This window comes from Tursiops truncatus, chromosome 2, assembly GCF_011762595.2.
Source record: "Tursiops truncatus isolate mTurTru1 chromosome 2, mTurTru1.mat.Y, whole genome shotgun sequence".
Lineage (NCBI taxonomy): Eukaryota > Metazoa > Chordata > Mammalia > Artiodactyla > Delphinidae > Tursiops > Tursiops truncatus.
In genome coordinates, this window is record NC_047035.1 from 141,591,809 (window position 1) to 141,613,834 (window position 22,026).

General features: G+C 40.3%; 1 protein-coding gene across 1 annotated transcript in view; it reads left to right on the forward strand.

The window, feature by feature from the left end:
- The window catches only part of ADAMTSL3 (ADAMTS like 3), a 368,604-nt gene that overhangs the window by 106,495 nt on the left and 240,083 nt on the right, over positions 1 to 22,026 (forward strand). The window contains 1 exon segment of the mRNA XM_033852218.2: positions 11,372 to 11,499. Coding sequence (XP_033708109.2) covers positions 11,372 to 11,499 — 128 coding nt within the window.

Below are 22,026 nucleotides of genomic sequence, written 5' to 3' on the forward strand. Positions count from 1 at the left end.
GTTATTAAAATAAAAAATAAGGAAAACAAAAACAAAAAACGGATGGATAGAACCCTAGGACAAATGGTGGAGCAAAGCTATACAGACAAAATCTCACACAGACGCATACACATACACACTAAGAAAAAGAGGAAAAGGGGAAAAAATCATAAATCTTGCTCTCAAAGTCCACCTCCTCAATTTGGGATGATTCGTTGTCTATTCATGTATTCCACAGATGCAGGGTACATCAAGTTGATTGTGGAGCTTTAATCCGCTGCTCCTGAGGCTGCTGGGAGAGATTTCCCTTTCTCTTCTTTGTTCTCACAGCTCCCAGGGGCTCAGTTTTGGATTTGGCCCCATCTCTGCGTGTATGTCGCAGGAGTGCGCCTGTTCTTCGCTCAGACAGGAGGGGGTTAAAGGAGCCGCTGATTCAGGGCCTCTGGCTCACTCAGGCCCGGGGGAGGGAGGGGCACGGAGTGCGTGAGGGGCGGGCCTGCGGCGGCAGAGGCCGGCGTGACGTTGCACCGGCCTGAGGCGCGCTGTGCGTTCTCCCAGGGAAGTTGTTCCTGGATTCCGGGACCCTGGCAGTGGCGGGCAGCACGGGCTCCCCAGAAGGGGGTTGTGGATAGTGACCTGTGCTCGCACACAGGCTTCTTGGTGGCGGCAGCAGCAGCCTCAGCGTCTCCTGCACGTCTCTGGGGTCCGCGCTTTTAGCCGCGGCTCGCGCCCGTCTCCGGAGCTCTCTTAAGCAGCACTCTTAATCCCCTCTCCTCACGCACCAGGAAACAAAGAGGGAAGAAAATGTCTCTTGCCTCTTCGGCAGGTCCAGACTTTTGCCCGGACTCCCTCCCTGCTAGCCGTGAGTACCACATCTTCTTTATCCATTCATCTGTCGATGGACATTTAGATTGTTTCCATGTTTTGGCTATTGTGAAGAGTGCTGCTATGAACGTAGGGGTGCGTGTATCTTTTTGAATTGTAATTTTGTCTGGATATATGCTCAGGAGTGGGATTGCTGGATCATATGATAATTCTATTTTTAGCAAAACATGTATTCTTGACTTATCAAAGTCAAATATTAATTGGTCCTTTCAGCCTCTTTTTAGGTGATACAGGATCTTAGGGTACTTTAATGTCATTTATCACTCTTCTGATTCATATGCCATTGTTGTCATATGTTAATGCCATATACATATTTTAAACTCCACAAGCCACGATAAATGCTGTTTTATATAGTTGCTCTTTATTTAGAATTACCCACATTCTTCTTTACCATTTCATTTTTTGCTCTTCATTTCTTTCCGTATCTCCAAGCTTCCTTTAACCCTAAAAACACCTTTTAGTATTTCCTTTAGGACTGGTCTACCTATGGTGAATTCTCTCTATTTTTGTTTGTCTGAAAATGTCTTTATTTCATTTATGGAGGATATTTTTGCTTTTTCTAGTTGTTCTTAGTGGGATGGTTGGTCCATATTACCCAGCCTACCATTACTCTCCATCAGACTTTTATATTTGGCTACATCTGCTTCTCCTTTCTATTCAGTCTTACCTCATGTTGTGCCGTACATGCTTCATGATGACTTCCCAAAGTATCATCGATAATATCCTATTAAGTCTGTCTTCATGTAAAGTAGCTTTGTATTTAGGAATTTCTTTTTAACAAAAAAAATACAGTCAAAACAAAACTAAACTAAACCCCATTGTATTAGGTCACTTTTATTTATGCCTCTCGCTACAGTCGGAGGCTATGGTTGTTTTCTAACTTGTCTAGTAGCCAGGAACATTGCACTAATGGAAATAAAGTAACCTAGGTGTTCTCATCCTTAATATAGGATTGTGGGAGGGTGCTGTACAGAGGTGGTCTGTGTAGTTCCTGGGATGGGCTCCCTGCGGACAGCGATGATCTGTGTGTTAGTGATAGCACAGGCGTGTTCTAGAATATGATTTGTCTATGCTTCGGGCATTTTTATTTGAGCTTCTTAAATACACTAATATTTTATATCTAAAATACCCCAGAGACAAAGCCCCGGGGTGCAAAGGGAGTAGCGTTTAGACACTGAGCACCATAGAATAACTTCTTAAACGCTGCTTCTCTGTGCACATGGCTGAACTCAGTGTCCGGTGAAGACAACAAAGCATCCTGTTTTGCTTTATTTTTGTTATTTGTGTGTATGTTTCTTACTCTCTAGAACATGATGTTCTGTAGCGAGACTGAAGAATCTGACATCAGTACAAATACACATGTCTCTTGCTTCCCTTCAAACCAACAGTCATTCATCACCAGCAAGCTCCCAGTTGGACCCCCAGGGGTCAGGCAGGTACTGTGAATCCTCATAGTGGCTGGATGGAGACTGTACAAATTGGAGGGCATGTGCCCCTTCAAAACTGTGTGGCCACCCTTCGTCTGAGTTATTACCATGTTGGGATGTGGCGCCTATATTGATTTCCTCTTTCCTTTTCCCGAGAAGTCAGAAATCGAGATTTTTATGTGCAAGCTCCGTATCTTTAAACATTAACAAATAATTCCCTTTCTTTGGTAAACCATACAATTATAGTTAGATGGATCGGACCCACAGGCCAGATTCCTCCTGGGACCACCAGTATGCTTCCTTTATCTTAGCTGTAATCTAGGCACTGCTCGCATTCTGTACCCAAGGGCACTGAGCATCTCACCTCAAGGGTAGCGCTGAGGATGGTTGTGAGGCTGAGATGAACATCTCCCACAAATCACTTAATCGGGAAGCCCAAGAGTCATCCTAGTGCCTCCTTTCTCCCTGCATCTGGTCAGCACCCAGGTCCTGTTGGTTCTAGCTCCTTAAGACTTCATGTCTGAAAGAGTAGGTCTAAAAGTTTTCCTCGCAAGAAAAAAAAAATTGTAACTATGTATGGTGATGGATGTTAACTAGACTTACGGTGATCATTTCTCAACGTGTGCAAATAACGAGTCATTACGTTGTACACCTGAAACTAATGTAATGTTAACGTGTCAGTTATGTCTCAATAAAAAAATTGAACAAATAAACAACAACAAAACCCCTCAAGTCTATGTCCTCCTCTTCCAGACACTGGCAGTGTCTAGCCTGGGCTCTTGTTTCTTGCCTGTCCTATACAGTGGCCTTCCAGCTGTGCACTCTCCTCCCTCAATCTTTCCCCACACTCCTGCCAGGGTAATTTTTCCAAAATACAGTTTGCCGAAGTCACTCCTCTGCTCAAAAATATTCCAGGAAGTCAATAAATTGCTGCGTTGGAAAACTTCCCTTTGTTCTCCAGATCCGCTCTCCACTGCTCCCCACCCTGTGCTGGCCTCACCCCGGGGGGGGCTGACCTGGACGGACTGCATCAGTGGTCTCCCTTGCCCTCGGGCTCCTGGTCGGGTTTGGCCAATGGTGAGCACTGCAGGGGATTGGAGAGAGGGAGGAGAGAAGTGTAATTGTTTCCCCAGCTCCCACTTGGTGAGGCTGCTGTGGGCTGTAATTCTTGACCAAAGGCCTTAGCTTCTGTCAACCAGCCCTTTACCTACAGCCTCTGCCTGCCCTCACCGCATCTTGCAGACAAGGCCCAGGCAGATAATGTGAATTGACTGATTCACAGGGCCTGCCTGGTACCAGACCCGGTGTGTTGCACCAGCCCTGTGGTTTCCCTGTACAGTGTTCTCATCTTAGTAAAGAGTGTGTGTGGGTTTTTTAAAAATTGAGGTACAGTTGATTTGCAATGTTGTATTTCTGCTGTACAGCAAAGTGTGTTTTTAAAATGCTTCTCAAATTATCCCCGTCTGAATCTGCCCTCTTTCCCCCTGGGACCTAGTTCTCTGACCTAATATAACGGACTGGATTGCTGTATACAGAAGGCCTGTCTCACTCTCAGAAGTCTAGAGTGTTTAGTTGGTGTTCCTTCATCTTGATGTGGAGAAGCCTTGGTTGCCATGATTTGGAACCTCTTCATAACATTTGTGGGAGGTATTTTTTTCTTTTACTAGAACAATAGGTGGAATCAATCTCTAATCCAGCAATCTGAGAGCCAGGGTGACTGGAGTACTTAACCAGGAGTACATAAAACCAGGTCAGTCTATGCCTGGCTAACTAGGGGAGGAGACTCAAGGAGGTGAGGAATCCCAGAACTGGGGCCAGCCTCCTATATAGTGGGGCTGGCAGGAAAAATCCAGGGAGCAGGATGCTTTCTCAGAAGCAATCCTGGACCATACTGACCTCAGCCTCAGGGAAGCAGGGCTTGTTAGTTAGTTCTGTATCTTCACTCACTGGTCACCTGCAAATAGAGCTGCTCTAAGAGGAGGGTCTTGGTGTTGTTTTGGGGTTTGCCAAAGGAAGCAGGACTTAGCAAACGTGTTTGTGTTTGGGGAATATTGTGTGCTTGGAATATGGGATGCAGTGTGAGCCTGAGCTGCAGGAGGATGAGACAGAGCAGGTCATGGGGAGCCTGGACGTACAGAACATGTGTCCTGAGGAATCAGTGAAGGGCTTTAAGAAGGTGGTAAAATAATAGGTAACACATTGGCTAGGAAAGGGTAGACCAGATGCTAGCAAGTGGTCATTGACCATCAGGGTAATGATGTGTGGATATATGTACCTTCCATTAGAGGATAGAATGGACCAAGAAGACAGAGGTGTATGTCTAGCATGTAGCTTTAGCTATGTTAGTGTTTTAGGTATTCTGGTTGAACTGAGTTGTTGAGTCTCTGTGACAGCTTCAGTGACATTTTATGTCATTTACCTAATTCATATTTTTAAAAATTTGTTGTTAAAGATCTTAAGGTAGTATTGACCTGAAAGAATGTATTTACTGTTAAAATCTGGGTCGTTTGTCATTTCCTTAAATAACCTTTGTGGTAATGCCGGAATAAACCTTTATTTGATGTCTGGGAAGTAACATCCCAGTGGAACCTATTTTATTTTGAGTTGTTTTTAATATGGACCTGTTAATATAGCATTTCCGATAAGTGACCTTATACGTGAAATCTGTGTTTAATTGCTAACGTTTTTGCAAGACTGGTAGAGCTGTGCTGTTCATTATAAGTCACAGATTTAAGACCTGTCAGGGAAATATTTTATGATTTGATTTATGCATGGGGATCCAAGAAGGCAAGAAGTCCTCGAGTCTTTATGAGAATGTGAGCACACTTATTCCTACAATGTTTTTGGCTTCTACCAGTCCTATTATATAATGAGTAAACAATATCTTTTCTTAAATTTTCATCCAAAATATACTCCCTAGCTAGAACTTTACTTAGGAAAATATGACTTTCTAAGAGATCTTTAAGCCTGATAGTTTTAACCAAACAGCACAAAGTGCATTTTGCCTCTTTGGATATATTTTCATAAGGTTCCTCTTTAGTGTTCCTCCCACCCCTTATAAGAAGAACTTTTATTGGGTGTTTTATTGCATAAAGTATACATGTTCATCATATAAAACTGGGAAATATAGATGAGCAAAAGGAAGAAAATAGGAAAGTGTTGTAATTCCATTATAATTAGAAAATAAAGAAGAATCAAAACTAAGAATGCACTTGCAATCCCAGTACATGAGAGAAGCTGATGGGGACCTGTGAGGCTCTGCCAGGTGCTTCCAGCAGAATTAGTGTGTTCCCTGGAAAGTATGTGCCCCGGCATTCCTAACCGAGGTAGAAATTACTTCTGTCATCTCCTTGCTCTGGGTCCTTGTGTCTGTTGCTCTCAGTGACTGAGGGCTCATTCTGCCCAACCCTTCAGCCTCTCTCACGTGCTACTCACTGTCTTGAGGGCCTGATCCATGCTCATCTTCCCCGAGCCTTGAACTTTGCAAGCCCTTGGTATACGTTTGTGTGAGAAAATTAACAAACGCGTCCCGGTCTGTGAACGTCGGTCAAGAACGCGTATTCCTCGTGGAATAACTTAGATAAAATCAAATATTTTTTGAAAAACAAAAGTGTAGCTCTGCTTGCAATATAGAGAGGGGAAAAAAAGTAAAACGACTTCATTGAGATATCAAAAGAATGTTGTGGTCAAGTGAATCACAGCAGCAGCTGTGTTCGATCCAAGATGTGAAATGCTAGCTACGAGTGATGATAGGTTGGCTGCTGCCCTTGACTGGATTTCTGGTCCACAAGGGCAGGGGAGGAGCATCCACGAGCAAAAGGCAGGCCTTGTCTGGGTCAGACAGGAAGGGGTTCTGCCCGGGCTCCCCCACACCTCGGACACGTCGTTCTGGAAGCTACAGTTGTTCAGCTACAAAATGGGGATTGGTAATATCCACCTCAAGGGTTTGTTGAGAAGGTTAGAAAGAATGTAGGAAAAATGTTGGCAAGGGCTGCTCACTCTGTACATACATGGTCGCCGCTTTGTGCAGGGCCAGATTCTTCCGTTCTTTCTCCATGCCCGCTTCAGAGTCTGGCCCAGAACAGGGTCACTGAGTGATATGATGTTGGTTGGCTCAGACTTGGGGGAAGAAGTCTATAGATAGGGTTCAGTTAACAACTTACCTTATAAAATATTAATAACTTGGAGTTTAAATAATTACTTACGACAGATCATGAGGATGTCTGAACAGAAGGAATTGGGAATGAGTGGTACCCAACTTACACACATAGAAGTTGCCTCTGCAGGGTGACCATCCGGTCAAACATGGGGCTGATATCAGTCAACCATATTTTATTGTCACTAGATTTCACAGCTGGGGCTGGCCGAAGTGGGGCTGCTAAATACAGTACCTCTTCTCTCAGGAGACTCACCACCAGCCCAAGAATATAGACCCCACCCTATGGTCCCTGATCCAGTGCCTCCTAACGGCTGGTTTCTTCCCACCCCACCACTCTTTCTGCCTCCTAACACTTGGTGATGGTGATTGGATTTTATTTCATATTTTTATTGTAACATTAAACTGTGTTCACCGATTCCAAGTCTGATTAGTTGGCTGCTTACTTGGCATGAGGGTCCACTTACTATTTTCAAAAAGCAGAAATGTGCACATGGAATTCTGTAAGATTAGGGAGCTGTGTCCAGCATGTTTATCAGGGACTTGGGTGGAGCATGGGAGCTGCAGAGCTGAGCAAAGTGGCTTGTAGATGGGGTGACAGGATCAGGGTGCAAACAGATCTCAGCAGGCTGGTATTCTGGGCCAAAACCAACAAGAGGAAATTCAGTAGTGAATACTGTTAAGCCTTGCCTAAGTAAAAATGCAAGAGAGCTGGCTCTCCTGTCATTGTTTGGAAAAAGACATTATTTTGAAGAAGGATACCTTATGCTTATTGAGACATTTACTTATTACATTTACTGAGATGCTGTGTGATTCATTCTATACATGGCATTTTATTTAAATCCTGTTGGAGTAAAAATGTCATCTCCATTTTATAGATGAGTTTTAGAAAGGTTAAGAAACTTATCCAGAGTCACACAACTTTTAACCATTATGTGATACTGCCTCCATCATGAAATCCAATAAATGGTGTGACTAGAAAGGTAGGAAGGGAGGAAGGAAGGAAGGAAGGAAGGGAGGAAGGAAGGAAGGAAGGTAGGAAGGAAGGAAGGGAGGAAGGAAGGAAGAAGGGAGGAAGGAAGGAAGAAGGGAGGAAGGAAGGAAGAAGGGAGGAAGAGAAGAGGAGGGAAGAAGGAGAGATGGACACTTAGATTTCATCAAAAGAAACCTGGGTAGTAGGGACACTATGTAGTCTGTATTATTCTCAGATACACTGTTATGTCCTGGATGCTACAGTTGAAAATAAAAAAAGTGCAGACTGCAGAGTGTGCAGAGAGAGGAGATATTCGTGAGAGAGCTGGGACAGTTGAAGGTACCAGATTGTTTGAGAAAGCTTGAAAAGGTTTCTTCTGTAGAAGAGGATGGAGACTCACTGTCCACTGCTCTAGAGGATGTAAGTTCCAGGGAAGCAGGTTCTGTGTGGCTATAAAGAAGAATACACAAATATAAATGTTCAGAAATGACCCTGGGGACTCTTTGCTCAGCTCCAATGAGATTTTTTTTTTTTTTTTTTTCTGAACGTTTGTGTTATCATCATGCTGCTGGCATCAAAGGGGAGAGATGAGAACTGGGTTGAAATCGGGGATATTATTGCTACTCTTTGGAAAACGAAGAATGATGAGAAGGGCAGGAGGACTGGCTGGTAGGAAATAGCAGTGGGGTTTCAAAGCAAAATCTGACCATCTTCATGGCCAAGGAGAGGAGAAAAACTCAAGGAACCCTCTTGAGATGTCAGTTTCTCTCTGTTTTCTTAGGGGAAAAATATCTTACTGATTTAACCAAAGAAACCAAATGTCTGCATTTATAACTTGCCTATTTTAGTTATTTTAGAATAAAGATTCTTTTTTTTTTTCTTGTAAGTAAAGGTGGAGAAGTTATGGAAAGAAACCTGACTCTAACTATAAACTGAACAGATGGGATAGTGGGAATAAAAACAAATTAAAACAATATTGCAAAGAACTCTCAACTTTCATTTTAAACTATATATGATGATGTTTTTCAACTTTTCACATTCAACCTATCAGTATATCGAGTGACAAAATGAAAAATCAATTTCAGCTGTGTGTATTTTAAACATTTACCGAAATGATTTGGACTCACCAACCTAAAAGCCCAGATGAGTGTATTAAACTGCTTATTGTATTTTTTATGAATTCAAACTTTATTTTATATTACATTATAGACAGGACACAGTTCTGTTTGGTGATGTTTAGTGTAGAAAATCGAACTGAACAGTGGTCTAATTAGAACAGTAAATAGTATGGGTTTAATTGGCCCTTATTCCCGATGACAGACTTGATCAGTTGCCAGGTATTCTTTCCTTTCACTTGACTGTTGCTGAAATATTGCCTCTAGTAGGGCTGCTTACTGTGCTATAAATAGGTAGCTTGGTAAGAAGCCAGGAAACCCACTGACCGGTGAGATATGGATGAAAATTATTGGAAAATCTCCTCCTTGCTTCCAGTCATTATTTATTCATTTCACATTTGAAGGTCCTTTCTACGATCCCTCTCTTAATTTAATTTTTTTTTTTTTTTTTTTTTTTGGTTGGATGAGGTAACTTGGCCTAAGGGCTTAAGGAAATCTGTGCAATATCTGGTTGAGTCCCATGCTTCGGTTTATTAGTATGTCAGGGTTTCCTTCATAAACTCTCCTGGTTTCCAACTTAGAACTCACCTATTAAGTCCTGTCTGACTTGAGCTTTTCTGTATGTCAACAGGATGTGGTTTTGTTTGTTTCCTTGCTTGTTTTCAATTAAAATATTAAAGTGTTGGCTTAAAAAAAAAGAACTTAAAATTCAGAGACAAAAGAACAAAAGAATTTTAAATTTCCTGGCACCTGGAAGTAGCCACTGCTAACATTTTAATTAACCTCTTACTCATTTCCCTAGGCATGTACACATTTACCTGTATTAAATATGATATAGGCTTACATTCTTCTCTAAAGATTGCCTTTTACCCTCAAAGGTTTTTTTTGGCTGCGTTGGGTCTTCGTTGCTGTGCGCGGGCTTTCTCTAGTTGCGGTGAGCGGGCTACTCTTCGTTGCGGTGCACAGGCTTCTCATTGCGGTAACTTCTATTTGTTATGGAGCGCGGGCTCTAGGCACCTGGGCTTCAGTAATTGTGGCACGCGGGTTCAGTAGTTGTGGCTCTCAGGCTCTAGAGCGCAGCCTCAGTAGGTGTGGCGCACGGGCTTAGTTGCTCCGCGGCATGTGGGATCTTCCCGGACCAGGGCTCGAACCCGTGTCCCCTGCACTGGCAGGCGGATTCTTAACCACTGCGCCACCAGGGAAGTCCCCTCAAAGTATGTTTTAAAAGAAATTTCAAAATCCATAAAAGTTCAGATAAAACTAACATCTATTATAGCACCACCTGGCTTCATCGAGTTGAACTTTTTGTCATAGTTGCTTCAGATCTTTTGGGGGAGGGCTGGGAGGGGAATAAAACGTTCTGTTGGCATTGCTCTTGTGTCCTTCCCCAACAGGGTGCACGCCGAGTCGTGCTCCCTCCATCCTTAGAGGCAATTTGGTGGGTTTTCTTCCAGCCCACATACTTGTACTTTTACTACAGCATTCGTGTGGATGTTGATATACTTACTCCTTTATCTATAGGTGAAGAGGGAGAAAATGCTATGTGTGTTTTATTTTAATGTAATTCAATCTATCAGTCTTTTGCTTTGGGGTTTTCTACCTTTGTTGACACATCTAGGACACTCTTTGCTACATCAAGCCTCTATGACTTTTAATCTATAGCTTTTTTTAGTATTTTATGGGTTCAGCATTCAAAATATTAATTTCTGGAATATATCTGAATTCATTTTGGTGTCTTTTGTGAAGAAGTTATCTATTATTTTCTTTTAAACCATTCATCACACCGACTTGGGGTTCTATGTGATGTCCTTATACTTGGGTCTGTTTCTGGACTCTTCTCTTTCTTACCTTAATAGATCTGAATGCTTATTGCTTTGCCAATTCTATACTGTTTGAATTGAGGCGATTTTCCTCTAATTTTCCTTCTTGTACAGTTTTTTCTTGGCTCTTGTAGACATTTACTCCACCAGATGAACTAAAGTTCTAAAGAATCATTTTGTTAGGGTCTAAAAAAATCCCCTTTGGGATTTTGATTGGAGTTATCATAAATTTATAGATTAATTTGGAGAGAATTAACATTTTACAGTATTGAGTCCAGCTGTTTAGGACTACGTGTTTCTCCATTTATTCGAGTCTCCTTTAGGCCTCTTTGTAATGTTTTGTACATCATTTCTTTTCATATCTAAATCTATCTATATATTTAAAATTTTTTAACTACCCCTGTTCTCTTTTCTTGAGAGTATCTTGATTTAAGTCAATGGTGGCAAGTTCAGAAGACAGATTAATACAAACAGCATTCATAACTGAACTTTCTCTATTTTCTTGGACCCTGAAGCTTTATCTACTTTGTTTTCTTGGGGTGAAGCCTCTCTCAGGAGGTTCCACAAATCCTCCTGCAAAATGGTTTCTTTAGAGTAAGCACCAGTCTATATGACAGACAATGGAGAGAATTTCTTAGGTACAAGCTGGGACCCTGCTATGTAAGTTATAAAAACAAAATAATAGTAATAAATATTATTTATATTTAGCCAATTTATTTAAATTTTGGAATGATAAAATTTCAAATTTAAAACTGAGCTTGGAAGCCATCTGGATAAAACCTTCATAAGATGGAAAGGTACTCATGTGTCACGAGTTTCCATATAAAACTATTGTGTGTGTGTGTGTGTGTGTGTGTGTGTGTGTGTGTTTTAATGTAGCCATTCCAAAACAATGCATTTTTAGGCAACTTTAGTGTTTGTGAACAGCTTGGAGTAAGACTCTGGAAAAGCTGGGAAAGCTTTTAGGATATTTCTAGCATTTTGTCTATAATTTATTGCATTTTTTCACTTTACAGACTTCAAGAAACACTCGTTCGGATGAAGACAAAGATAGTAACTGGGATGCTTGGGGTGACTGGAGTGACTGCTCCCGGACTTGTGGGGGAGGAGCGTCCTATTCTCTGCGGAGATGTTTGACTGGCAGGTAAGTGGTGGCTTTTCCTGTTCTTCTCTGTGGGGTGTCAGCACCTTTGGATGGGTGAGGTTGGGAAGACAGCTGGGCTTCTTGGCTTTGGAAGGTACCATGATGGTGGTGTAAGTTACCAAGTTACCATATTTAAATAGTAATCGCTACATTTTCATGAGTGTGGCCATACCCCTCCACATGAGACTCCCAGCTTGCAGCAGCTGGGGCACTCCACACTTTGGGCTTTAAGGGAGGGGAGGCCGGCATGATAAGTCACTGGCCCAAAGTTGTTGAGACCTGGGGTAAGAGGTCAAGTCTTCTGTGTTCTACCCTTGAGTTGTTGCCATTTTAATCACTTTCGGTTCACTTTCTCTGAGCAACCCATTGATTAAGAAGGTAATGCAAGGTCTGTGCTCCCAGCTTAGAAATGTTTATGTTAAGCAACATTTGTTAAAATGTAAGATCAGCTTCTTAAAAAATAAACGTACATTGTAAGAAACCCACAGTTATCATTGCTCTTGAGACAATTTGAGGTAATTCTTCACGGGGTAGTGTCAGTCCCAGCCAAGGATTTTTACCTGAGCTCTCAGGTAAGACAGAACCCCAAGTGGATGGAACTGGATGTGCTGGTTCTGGACAAAAGAAGACTCCAAGATCATGGCAGCCAGCTTCAGTTTGGGGATGTTGTCCAGTGAAAGAGGGAATGGCCGTTCCCTGAATGTGTAAGGTATAGAGCAGAAATGCTCTGGATTCCATCAAGGTCGCTGTGTTATGGCATATTAAAGAGTGACCACATACATTCTCCTTTTTCCTTGAGACAGCACAGAGCAGGGCAGATGTGAGACTGTAGACATGGCCTTTAAGAAGGAGGTCTCTGAGTCCACTCCAGGAAAGCATGGGAAGGCTTCTGGAGTTAGTGTTGGTGTCATTATTTTAGGGCAAGTTCTGACTCAGAGCTTGGAACCCTAAGTAAATGGTTGCAGAACTGAGTCTGGGGATTAGTCTCGCAATGGCAAAGTGGTATAGCTGCTTCTTCTGTGTTACCTTGGTGAGGAAATAAAGGCCCTCTAAGTGTGTCATACCGTATGGATGTTGCATTGTACCGGGATGTATTTATCCTGGTGAGGTTTGTAATAGGGGGCCTTTGTTCCTGTGGGCAAGGGTCAGGGAGGGTCTTCTTAGGTAGGGAGCAAGTTCTTACCCACCGCTGGTCAGTCATTTGAGGGAGAGGTTTCCAGCATGGAGACTGGCATGGGAAGGTGAGATTTTGGCATCCCAGTCCAAATCTGAGGGATCTGAATAATTTGCAAAGAATGGTAGGGTTCAGGTGGGAAAAGAGTGGGGTTTATTTGTGTTTGTCTTTTCTTTATGGTATATACCTCCCCAGTCACCAACTAAATATAAAAGCCAAACCCCTCATATTAGAGCATTTTATGATTCCTTGACATTCATCCCTCATGCCCTGCCCTCAAAATATAAAAATCCATATCCTGTGATAAATGGCAAGGTAATTATCAGGAGTAATAGAAGGGATGAGACTACTTGAGCTCAAAATTTTGAGCTCAGTCAAGGTTCTATTTGAATCACCGGTATCAATGGTCCTTATTCAGCATCAAGCATCACTTAAACAACAAAAATTCCATAAATTCTACTTATCCACTGGCAAAAGAGATAAAGGCAACATTTTTAAAAAGGTGGTATGGGGCTTCCCTGGTGGCGCAGTGATTGAGAGTCCGCCTGCCGATGCAGGGGACACGGGTTCGTGCCCCAGTCTGGGAGGATGCCACGTGCCGTGGAGCGGTTGGGCCCGTGAGCCGTGGCCGCTGGGCCTGCGTGTCCGGAGCCTGTGCTCCGCAACGGGAGAGGCCGCAACAGTGAGAGGCCTGCGTACCTCAAAAAAAAAAAAAAAAGGTGGTATGTACTTGTATCTGTTAAAAAGATTTAGAGGAATATATCAATATTAAGGACCATGAATGGCCACTTTCATCTTGTCATACAACCAAAATGCTTGCATGTCCGTTATTTTATTAATTTAAAAAATCACTTTGATTTTGCCTAGAATATGACTTTGCCAAGTGATCTATCTCAGTGTGTGTGTGCATTTGTGTCTTCTGTTTCCTAACCGGGGTCGGCTGCTACTGGAAAGCCTCTGGGGTAGGAAGGGCTACTGCTCAGCCCCTTCTACCTTCTCTGTACTTACTCAGAAAAGGAGATTTGGGCAAGAGGAGAGGAGAAGGAGGAGGGGAGTTCTGCCTTGATTTTAGTGACCAGGTATTGACGTTTTCTGGTTTAGTAGGTGTTTAAAGCCAGCTTCATCTATCGTGAGCACTTTGATGGATTTTTCTGAGACAGTGTCTCCTCCTTCCCCCCCAGTCCCTTGGGATCCTTGCCTGCAATTCGCTTGAGATGTGGTATTTGCAATCCTCTGACTTGGTAACATTGCTCTTTCCTAATCTAAGACACCTAGGCATACTCCCAGCTTCTTCCTGTTTATGTCTACTCACCCCCTCAACGGCTGTCTTGGTATGTTCGTTCCTAAGACAACCCTATGCTGGCTCTCTTGCATGCGGCCCACATCTGGTTCACTGGGAACCCTCCTGTGAACTTTGCTAAACAAACTCTCCAGTTCTAGGAGCCAATGCAGCAACACCTGCTCTGCTTACACAGGCCACTGCAGCTGAGCTCTCAGCCCTTAAATTTCTCAGGTGTGAGTTAGACACCAGCCAACTGCAAGAGGCATGTGTCAGCTGGTGCCCCTAAAATTTCTTCCTCTCAATTGGGGGTTCGCAGATTGAAGGCCTCATCCCTTCTCTTTCTGTTGGAGCAGGGTGAGGGGGTAGGATCATAGCATAGATTTCTCAAAGAAATCTTCAGAAATCCTTATACTATCTAAGTCTGCAGCTCCAGGATGCTTTTTGTGCCTTGGTGTGGGTAAGGAGTTTAACAACTGTGAGTTAAACTAACACAGAGCCTGTCCTCATGGTTCTTATAATCTAGGGGGACAAACAATAAACAAGTATGTAATCAAATTATGTGTAATTAAAGTTTGTGTCAAGGGGGTAGATAATACCTATCCAGGGAAGTCCTTTGTGCCGAGGGTCTATGCTGAGACCCAACTGCTGAGAGGAAATCAATTATATGAAGGGTGGAGGGTTATGGGACATAAAATCCAGATAGTGAGGCCAGCATATGTAAAGGTGTTGGAGCAGGAAATGAAAAGCAGCTTTTATGCCTGAAAGACAATAGACAGGGGAGAAAGCAGAATGGGCCAATGTTGAAGAAGAAGGTAAAGAATCTGATTCTCAGACTTTTGGATTTCAAATACTAGTAAATTGTTCAAAAAAAGCGTATTTGGAACTAATATAGGTTGTCAGTTTTTTATTTGGTCAAATAAAGACAAAAATAAAAACAAACAAAAACTCACCTGTGGTCTACCATCACAGACTTTTCAGGAAAGAATTACAATCAGAATCTTTTCATTTTAACATTAAAAGGTAGGACATAATCTTAGATTGAAAGACCTGCCTTTAAATTGAATTCATGTAGCTTTATAAAAATTTACTTTTTTGCACTTATTTGTCTCACTCCACTTTGGACCATACTTTGGATGTCATAAAAACTATTACAGATATTAACAATATAGTGATGGGTAATTGGGAACCAGAAATTGAGGAGTAAAACATAATCATGGACTTAGAACTTGAGACTGCAAGATCCCTGCAAGTAAGCGATATGCAGAAAAATGACTTTATCTGAGCCACATTTTTCATCCTAGTATTCACCAATTTTTAAGCAGTAAGAGGCAGAAAAGCCAAGCAGAAAGCAGCTGCTAAGAGGCTGAGAAATTAAGCAGATTTATTGGCAGTTTCATAGTCAGTTTCAAATTTGAGTTCAAAGCCCTGGTAAACATCTCAGGTGATCAGTTTGTATCCATGAAGGACTATACCCTAGGAGAAAGGGAAAACCAATCCTAAATAGACTAGATATTACAAAGACTGAAACCTAGTCTTGAATTAGCTCAACCCTAATTTGAGTAATAAAATTTGTTGTTATTCCATCCTTCTCCAAGAAGCTTTAAAAAAGACACCCCGGAGGAAGATGACACCAACCAGAGATTATACAAGTTTTTATAGATCATGCCAGTGATTCAATAAAACATTGCCAATCTTACCACGATACAAGAGCAAGAGGAAAAACGGATTATAGAAACAGGTACTAGAGTTATTGGACCTGTATGTTAACAAAACAAAACAAAACAAAAACCCTGTAATAAATATTTACAGGATTTCACCAGAGAACTGGAATCCATAAAATTGAATCATATGGGAATTTGAGAATAGAAGCAAGTGATAACTAAAATTATGAACTAAATAGATGGCCATAATAGCAGATTAGAAACAGTAGAAGAGAGTATAGGTTTGTAGAAATATCCAGGCTAAATTATAGGGTGGGGGGAAAACACAGAACATAGAGTAAGGGATATATGGAACAAGATGAAAAGGTCTAAACCATGTATAATTGGAGTCCTAAAAGGAAAAGAGAGATAGAGAATAGAGTAGAAGCACTATTTGAAGTGATAGTAACCAAGAATTTCCCAAAATTTCCAAAAGTTATTGCTGTAAAGATATCAAGCCACAAATTCAAGAAACTCTGCACACCCTAAAGAGAATAAATATGCATAAACACATTATGGTAAAATCTTAAAAGAAGCCAGAGAGAAAAGACACATTACCATCAAAGGAGAAAAGATAATGTTGACTGCTAACTTCACATTAGAAGATAATGAAATTACCTAACATCTTGAAAGAAAATAACTATTACAATGGAATCCTCTGTCTAGCAAAAATATCCTTCGAGTGTGAAGGTGAAATAAAGATGTTTTGAGACAAACAAAAACTGAGATAATTCTTTACTATCTGGCTTGTGCTAAAAGAATTGCTAAAGGGAGTTATCCAGGTAGAAGGAAAAGGATCCTAGGATCATTATTAAAGAAATAACAATTTTTTAAAAATCTAATATGTTTATATGTATAATTATGTGTATGTATGTGTGTGTGTGTGTGTGTGTGTGTGTGTGTTTATCTCCAAATATCAGGGATCTAGATTAGAATTAGGGTTTTATCAAGTCCTTTGTCAATTGAGTTCTCACTCTCCATGGGAAAAATGCCTTTCTTCTGTTTGGGTAAGAATCATTGCTTTAAATCTATTGCAGCTTTGTATCAATATGGAGAATGAATAGAAGCTGCAGTGGAAGGCATTTGTGGGAAGGAACATTGCCTTTCTGCTAATGAATTTTTGTGGCTTTCCTTTATTTGGAGATAGTCTCTGCAGTACCTACATTTCCCTTAACCCTTCCAGAGTACCCCAACCCATACAGGCACTGAGTGTTTCACAGGGCCCCCGATCCAGTTGGATCTTATATGCGTCTACATTTTTGTCTTACACGACATTGATTGCCAGGAGTTCTGGCTACATCATCTGTCAGTTGGATTTAGTGAGTATTGGTGGGTTCTCCTGTGGATCCGTTCCACTTACTTCAAAGGCAGCCTTCTCTTTTGTGTATAGTGAATAGTATATTTGTATACCATCCTTTAATTTAGTCTTGTTCACATGCATGTTGAAGTTTCTGGCTTGTGTATAGCCTGTATGAATTTCCAGCTATGGTGGAGAGTTGTTGACCTATTAATATACTTTGTTGGTCATTTCACTAGGCATTTATAAGGGGGAAAGAGCTCAATATATGTGCTTGACTTACCATCACTATTTAAAATCTTTCATTCTTTCTTTTCTTTTATGCTTTTTTTTTTTGCTGGAATTTTACCTCTGGTAATTTGGAAATATATATATCTCCTGTTGTTGTATTACTGATGATTAAATGTAAGATGTTTGAAAGCCATACTTTAATAATTGCTTTATAACTGTCAATGCCAATAATAAAATGCTAGTTTCTTTTGATTTCTATTTGTAAGCTGATGCGTATTTTATGCTTTTCTTCTTCCTACTCTTTGTTATTATAATCTTGGATCTTATACTCCGTTTCTTGGCACCATTTATTCCCTTTATATCTTTTCTTTCATAATCATATTTCAAACTATCGTTGAAACTTGTGTTTGTGTGCATACATTATTTCAGTGTTCATTGTCAGTATTTTCAGTTCTTAATTCCGAATCACTTTGTTTGCAGGGATATGTTTTGAGCTGTGCTTCTGGAATTTTAATGCACATATGAATCACCTAGGGATCTTGTTGAAATATAAACTTTGATTCAGTAGGTCTGGAGTGGGATCCAAGATCTTTCATTTCTAACGAATCCCCAGGTAATGTCAATGCTGCTTGTCCATGGACCACACTTCAAGCAGCAAGACTTTATAGCCTTCTTAATTTCAGGAAAAAGTTGTGGGTCTTATACTTTATGAGTCCTTATATAATATATCTGAAAATGTCTTTCTCTTGACTTTACACATAAACAGTGAATGGCTTATTTGGGTATAAAATTCCCAAGACACAAATTTTCCCTCTCAAGACTCAGAAGTTCTTTTTCCATAAAGTTTGATATACAGTGTTGCTCACAGACCTCTCAAGCTGGCTTAATTTTTTTGTCTTCTTCGGTAGATAACCTATTTGTTCTGCCTGGCTGCCTACAGAAGGCTGTATTTTTCCCTTAGGAGTTTTACAATGTTGCATCTAGCTATCAGTCTCTTTTCATTTATTTTTCCTTGGCACATGGTGGCCACTTTTGTTGTACAGATTTAGAGCTTTCTTTATTGTAGGAAAAATTTTCTTCTCTTGTATCATTTACTGTTGGTTCTTGCCTCTTTATTCTGTCCTTTTCTCCATGAACACTTGTTATTTCTGTTTGTCTTCTACTTTTACTCTAGTCACTTTCATCTGTTGTTTATTTTCCTGGGTGTTTAAGTGTGCTTTTCAAGATCCTTGCCACTTGAATTTTTCTCTGATTTATTTTCTAATGATGTTTCAAAGTGCTGCTATGGTGTATTTGTTACCTTACCTTCTTTCCTTCATTTTAAACCTGGCCCTTCTTTGTGCACCTATTGTCTTAATCATCTGCATCTTATCACGTATACTTTTGTGTCTTTTTTCAGTGTGGTATCTGGTTAATTCTCACTTATTCTTCAAGGTCATCCTCATTTAGGAAACCTATCTTGACATCTTGGTCTAAATTTGATGTTCCTCTTTTGTGCTTCCTCTTATTATACTCCTTTTAGGGAAGGGACATTTACTTCACCACTCTAAGGTCTAACATCTAACATATGATTAGGACCCACACATTATTAATTGAATGAGTAAATAAGTGAATGTGTGCTCACCTATCACTTCACATCTTTTGCCAATGCTCTTATTTCTGCCTAAAGCATCCTTTTTCTCCTTTTGGTTGTTAACAACACGTAGTTGACCTTGGAAAGTCCTTTGAATCTCCATTTCTTCCTTAAAGCATTTGTTGGCAGTTTCTACCATTTACTAGGTTAGGTGCAGTTCTTCTGTGTTTCTATAGGATCCTGTGAACGTACTTTTATCAGAGTGTTTATTTCATTGTGTTGTTTTGTTATTTTTCTATTTCCACAATTGAAAAAACATTTTAGGTGGCATAGATGGTGTCTTTCTTCTGTTTATTCTGTGTCCAACATTACTACTGATGTTTAGAGGAAATTTAGTATATTTTATTCTATAAATAAATAGGTGAATGAATTAATAAATCCCAAGACTGATAAAAAAGCCTGCTTGACTACAGTATGGGTCTGTGGGATAGGTAAGGATGCGTAATTTTGTGAAGACTATTGAAAGCTATGTTGGAGGATATAGACTTTTGATGAAGATATTTTTTTTAATTTTAATTTTTGTTGATTAGTTTTTAAAAGATGTTTATGTATATATTATTCAGATATTAGACTTACTGTTTTCCTCTCTTTGCCCATTTGCCCTACTTTCTGGGAGATTTGTCTAAACTTATTTTCCAATTCTGTAAGTATTTTCTCTCTCTCTTTTTTCCTCTTTCTCTATTTTCTTCTTATATATTTTTTGTTCCTTGAATTATTTTTTTTAACAAAAGCAGTCTGTCCCTGATTCTCAGATGCAGTATCTTCTCTTTTATCTCTGAGCATATAAAAAGACTTTTGTGGGGCAGGGTTGGGGGGAGTTTTCTTTTCCCTGCATAGTCTCAATTCTTTCCAAATTACTGTTTTCTGTTTTGTTTTTGTCACTATCTTTCATGTAGAGACCTTTCTAAGATTTCTGGTGACCCTTATTTTGTTTTGTTTTGTTGTTGTTGTTGTTGATGTTTAAGGAAAAGAGTTTCCAGCTTAATTTTAAGGAGATGTGGCTGGTCTATCTGATTGCCTGATGATGTTTTTAGGTATTTTATTTCGGGCTGCTCTGATTTCTCAGACAGAGATCCTCTGATTACAATATTCTGGGAACCAAGTAGGGAAGAAAGCTGGGCTCAAATTGATTTATAGGTTTATTTCACTCAAAATTCTAGCAAGGTTTTTTTTATGTAGATTAAACAAGATTAATTTATATGGAAAGGCAAAGCCACAGAATACCTAAAACAATTCTGAAAAAAAAGAGTAGAAGGAATCAGTCTACCTGTTATCAAGACTTATACAGCTACAGTAATCACAACTGTGGTATTGGTGGTGATGGCACCTAGATCAATGGGAGAAAATATTTGTAAACCACATATCTGATAAAGGACTAGGATCTATATTAAGGACTTTAAAAAATTAACAATAAAAACCAATCCAATTAGAAAATGAATAAAAGACCTGAACAGATATTTCACCAAAGAGGATACACAGATGTCAAATAAGTACATGAAAATGTGCTTATTGGGCTTCCCTGGTGTGCAGTGGTTGAGAGTCCGCCTGCCGACGCAGGGAACATGGGTTCGTGCCCCGGTCCGGGAAGATCCCACATGCTGCGGAGCGGCTGGGCCTGTGAGCCATGGCCGCTGAGCCTGCGCGTCCGGAGCCTGTGCTCCGCAACGGGAGAGGCCACAGCAGTGAGAGGCCCGCGTACCACAAAACAAACAAAAAAATGTGCTTATTATCACTAGCTGTTAGGGAAATGCAAATTAAAGCCACAATCAGACATTATTTATTACATACCCGTCAGAATACCTTTTTTTTTTTTTTTTTTTAAGTGACAACATGAAATGCTGGCAAGAATGCAGAGAAACTGGATCACTCATACACTGGTGGTGAGAATGCAAAATAGTACAGCCACAGGCAGTTTCTTAAAAAAATAAACATGCAACTAACCATACAACCCAGCAGTTGTACTCCTGGGCATTTATCCCAGAGAAATGAAGACTTGTTTTCACATGAAAACCTGAATGTTTTTAACAGCTTTACTCATAATATCCCAAAAATGGAAACAACCCAGATGCCCTTTAGTGGGTGACTAGTTAAACAAACTATAGTATATCCATACCATGGGCTACTACACAGCAGTAAAAAGAAATGAACCACTGATACAGGCGATGACCTGGATGAAGCTCCGAGAATGATGCTGAGGTACAAAAAGCCATTCTCCAAAGGTTACATACCATATGATCCCATTTATATAATATTATTAAAATGGCAAAAATTATAGAAATGGAGAACAGATCAGTAATTGCCTGGTATTAAAGAAGAGTTGGGGGTGGTTGGAAACAAGGTATGACTATAAGAGGCAACTTGAGGGATCTTTGGGGTAATGAAAGGGTTCTGTATTCTGACTGTATTAATGTAAATATCCCAGTTGTGTTATTGTAACACAGTTTTGCAAGATGTTATCATTTGGGGAAACAGGGTCATAGGATTTCTTTTCATTATCTTACAGATCAATGTGATTTACAATTATTTTAAAATAAAGTATTCAATTTATTTTTAAGAACACCTAGAAAGACCAGGTAAAATAGGGCATAAATCTTTTTTAGGTAAAGTTGAATGGAGCGATATTCCATTTTCATGGATAGGAAGGCTAAATGTGGTCAAGATGTCGGTTTCTCCCAACTTGATCTTTAGATCCAATGCAATCTCGGTCAAAATCCCAGCATAATATTTTGTGGATAACAGCAAACTGATTCAAAAGTTTATGTGGAGAGGCAAAAGACCCAGCATAGTCCACGCAATACTGAAGGAGAAGAGTCAGAGGACTAAAACTACTCGACTTCAAGACTTACTATAAAGGTACAGTAATCAAGACAGTGTATTAGTCTTGAAGGGATAGACAAATGGATCAATGAAACAGAACAGAGAGCCCAGAAATAGACCTCCATAAATGTAGTCAACTGATCTTCGACGAAGGAGCAAAGGCAATACAATGGAGCAAAGATAGTCTCTTCGACAAATGGTGCTAAAACTACTGAACATCCACATGCAAAAAACTGAATGTGGACACAAACCTTACACTAACTCAAAATATATAAAAGAACGAAATGCAAAACACAAAACTATAAAACTCCTAGGAGATAACCTAGGAGAAAACCTTAGATGACCTTAGGTATGGCAGTGACTGTTTAGATGCAACACCAAAGGCATGATCCA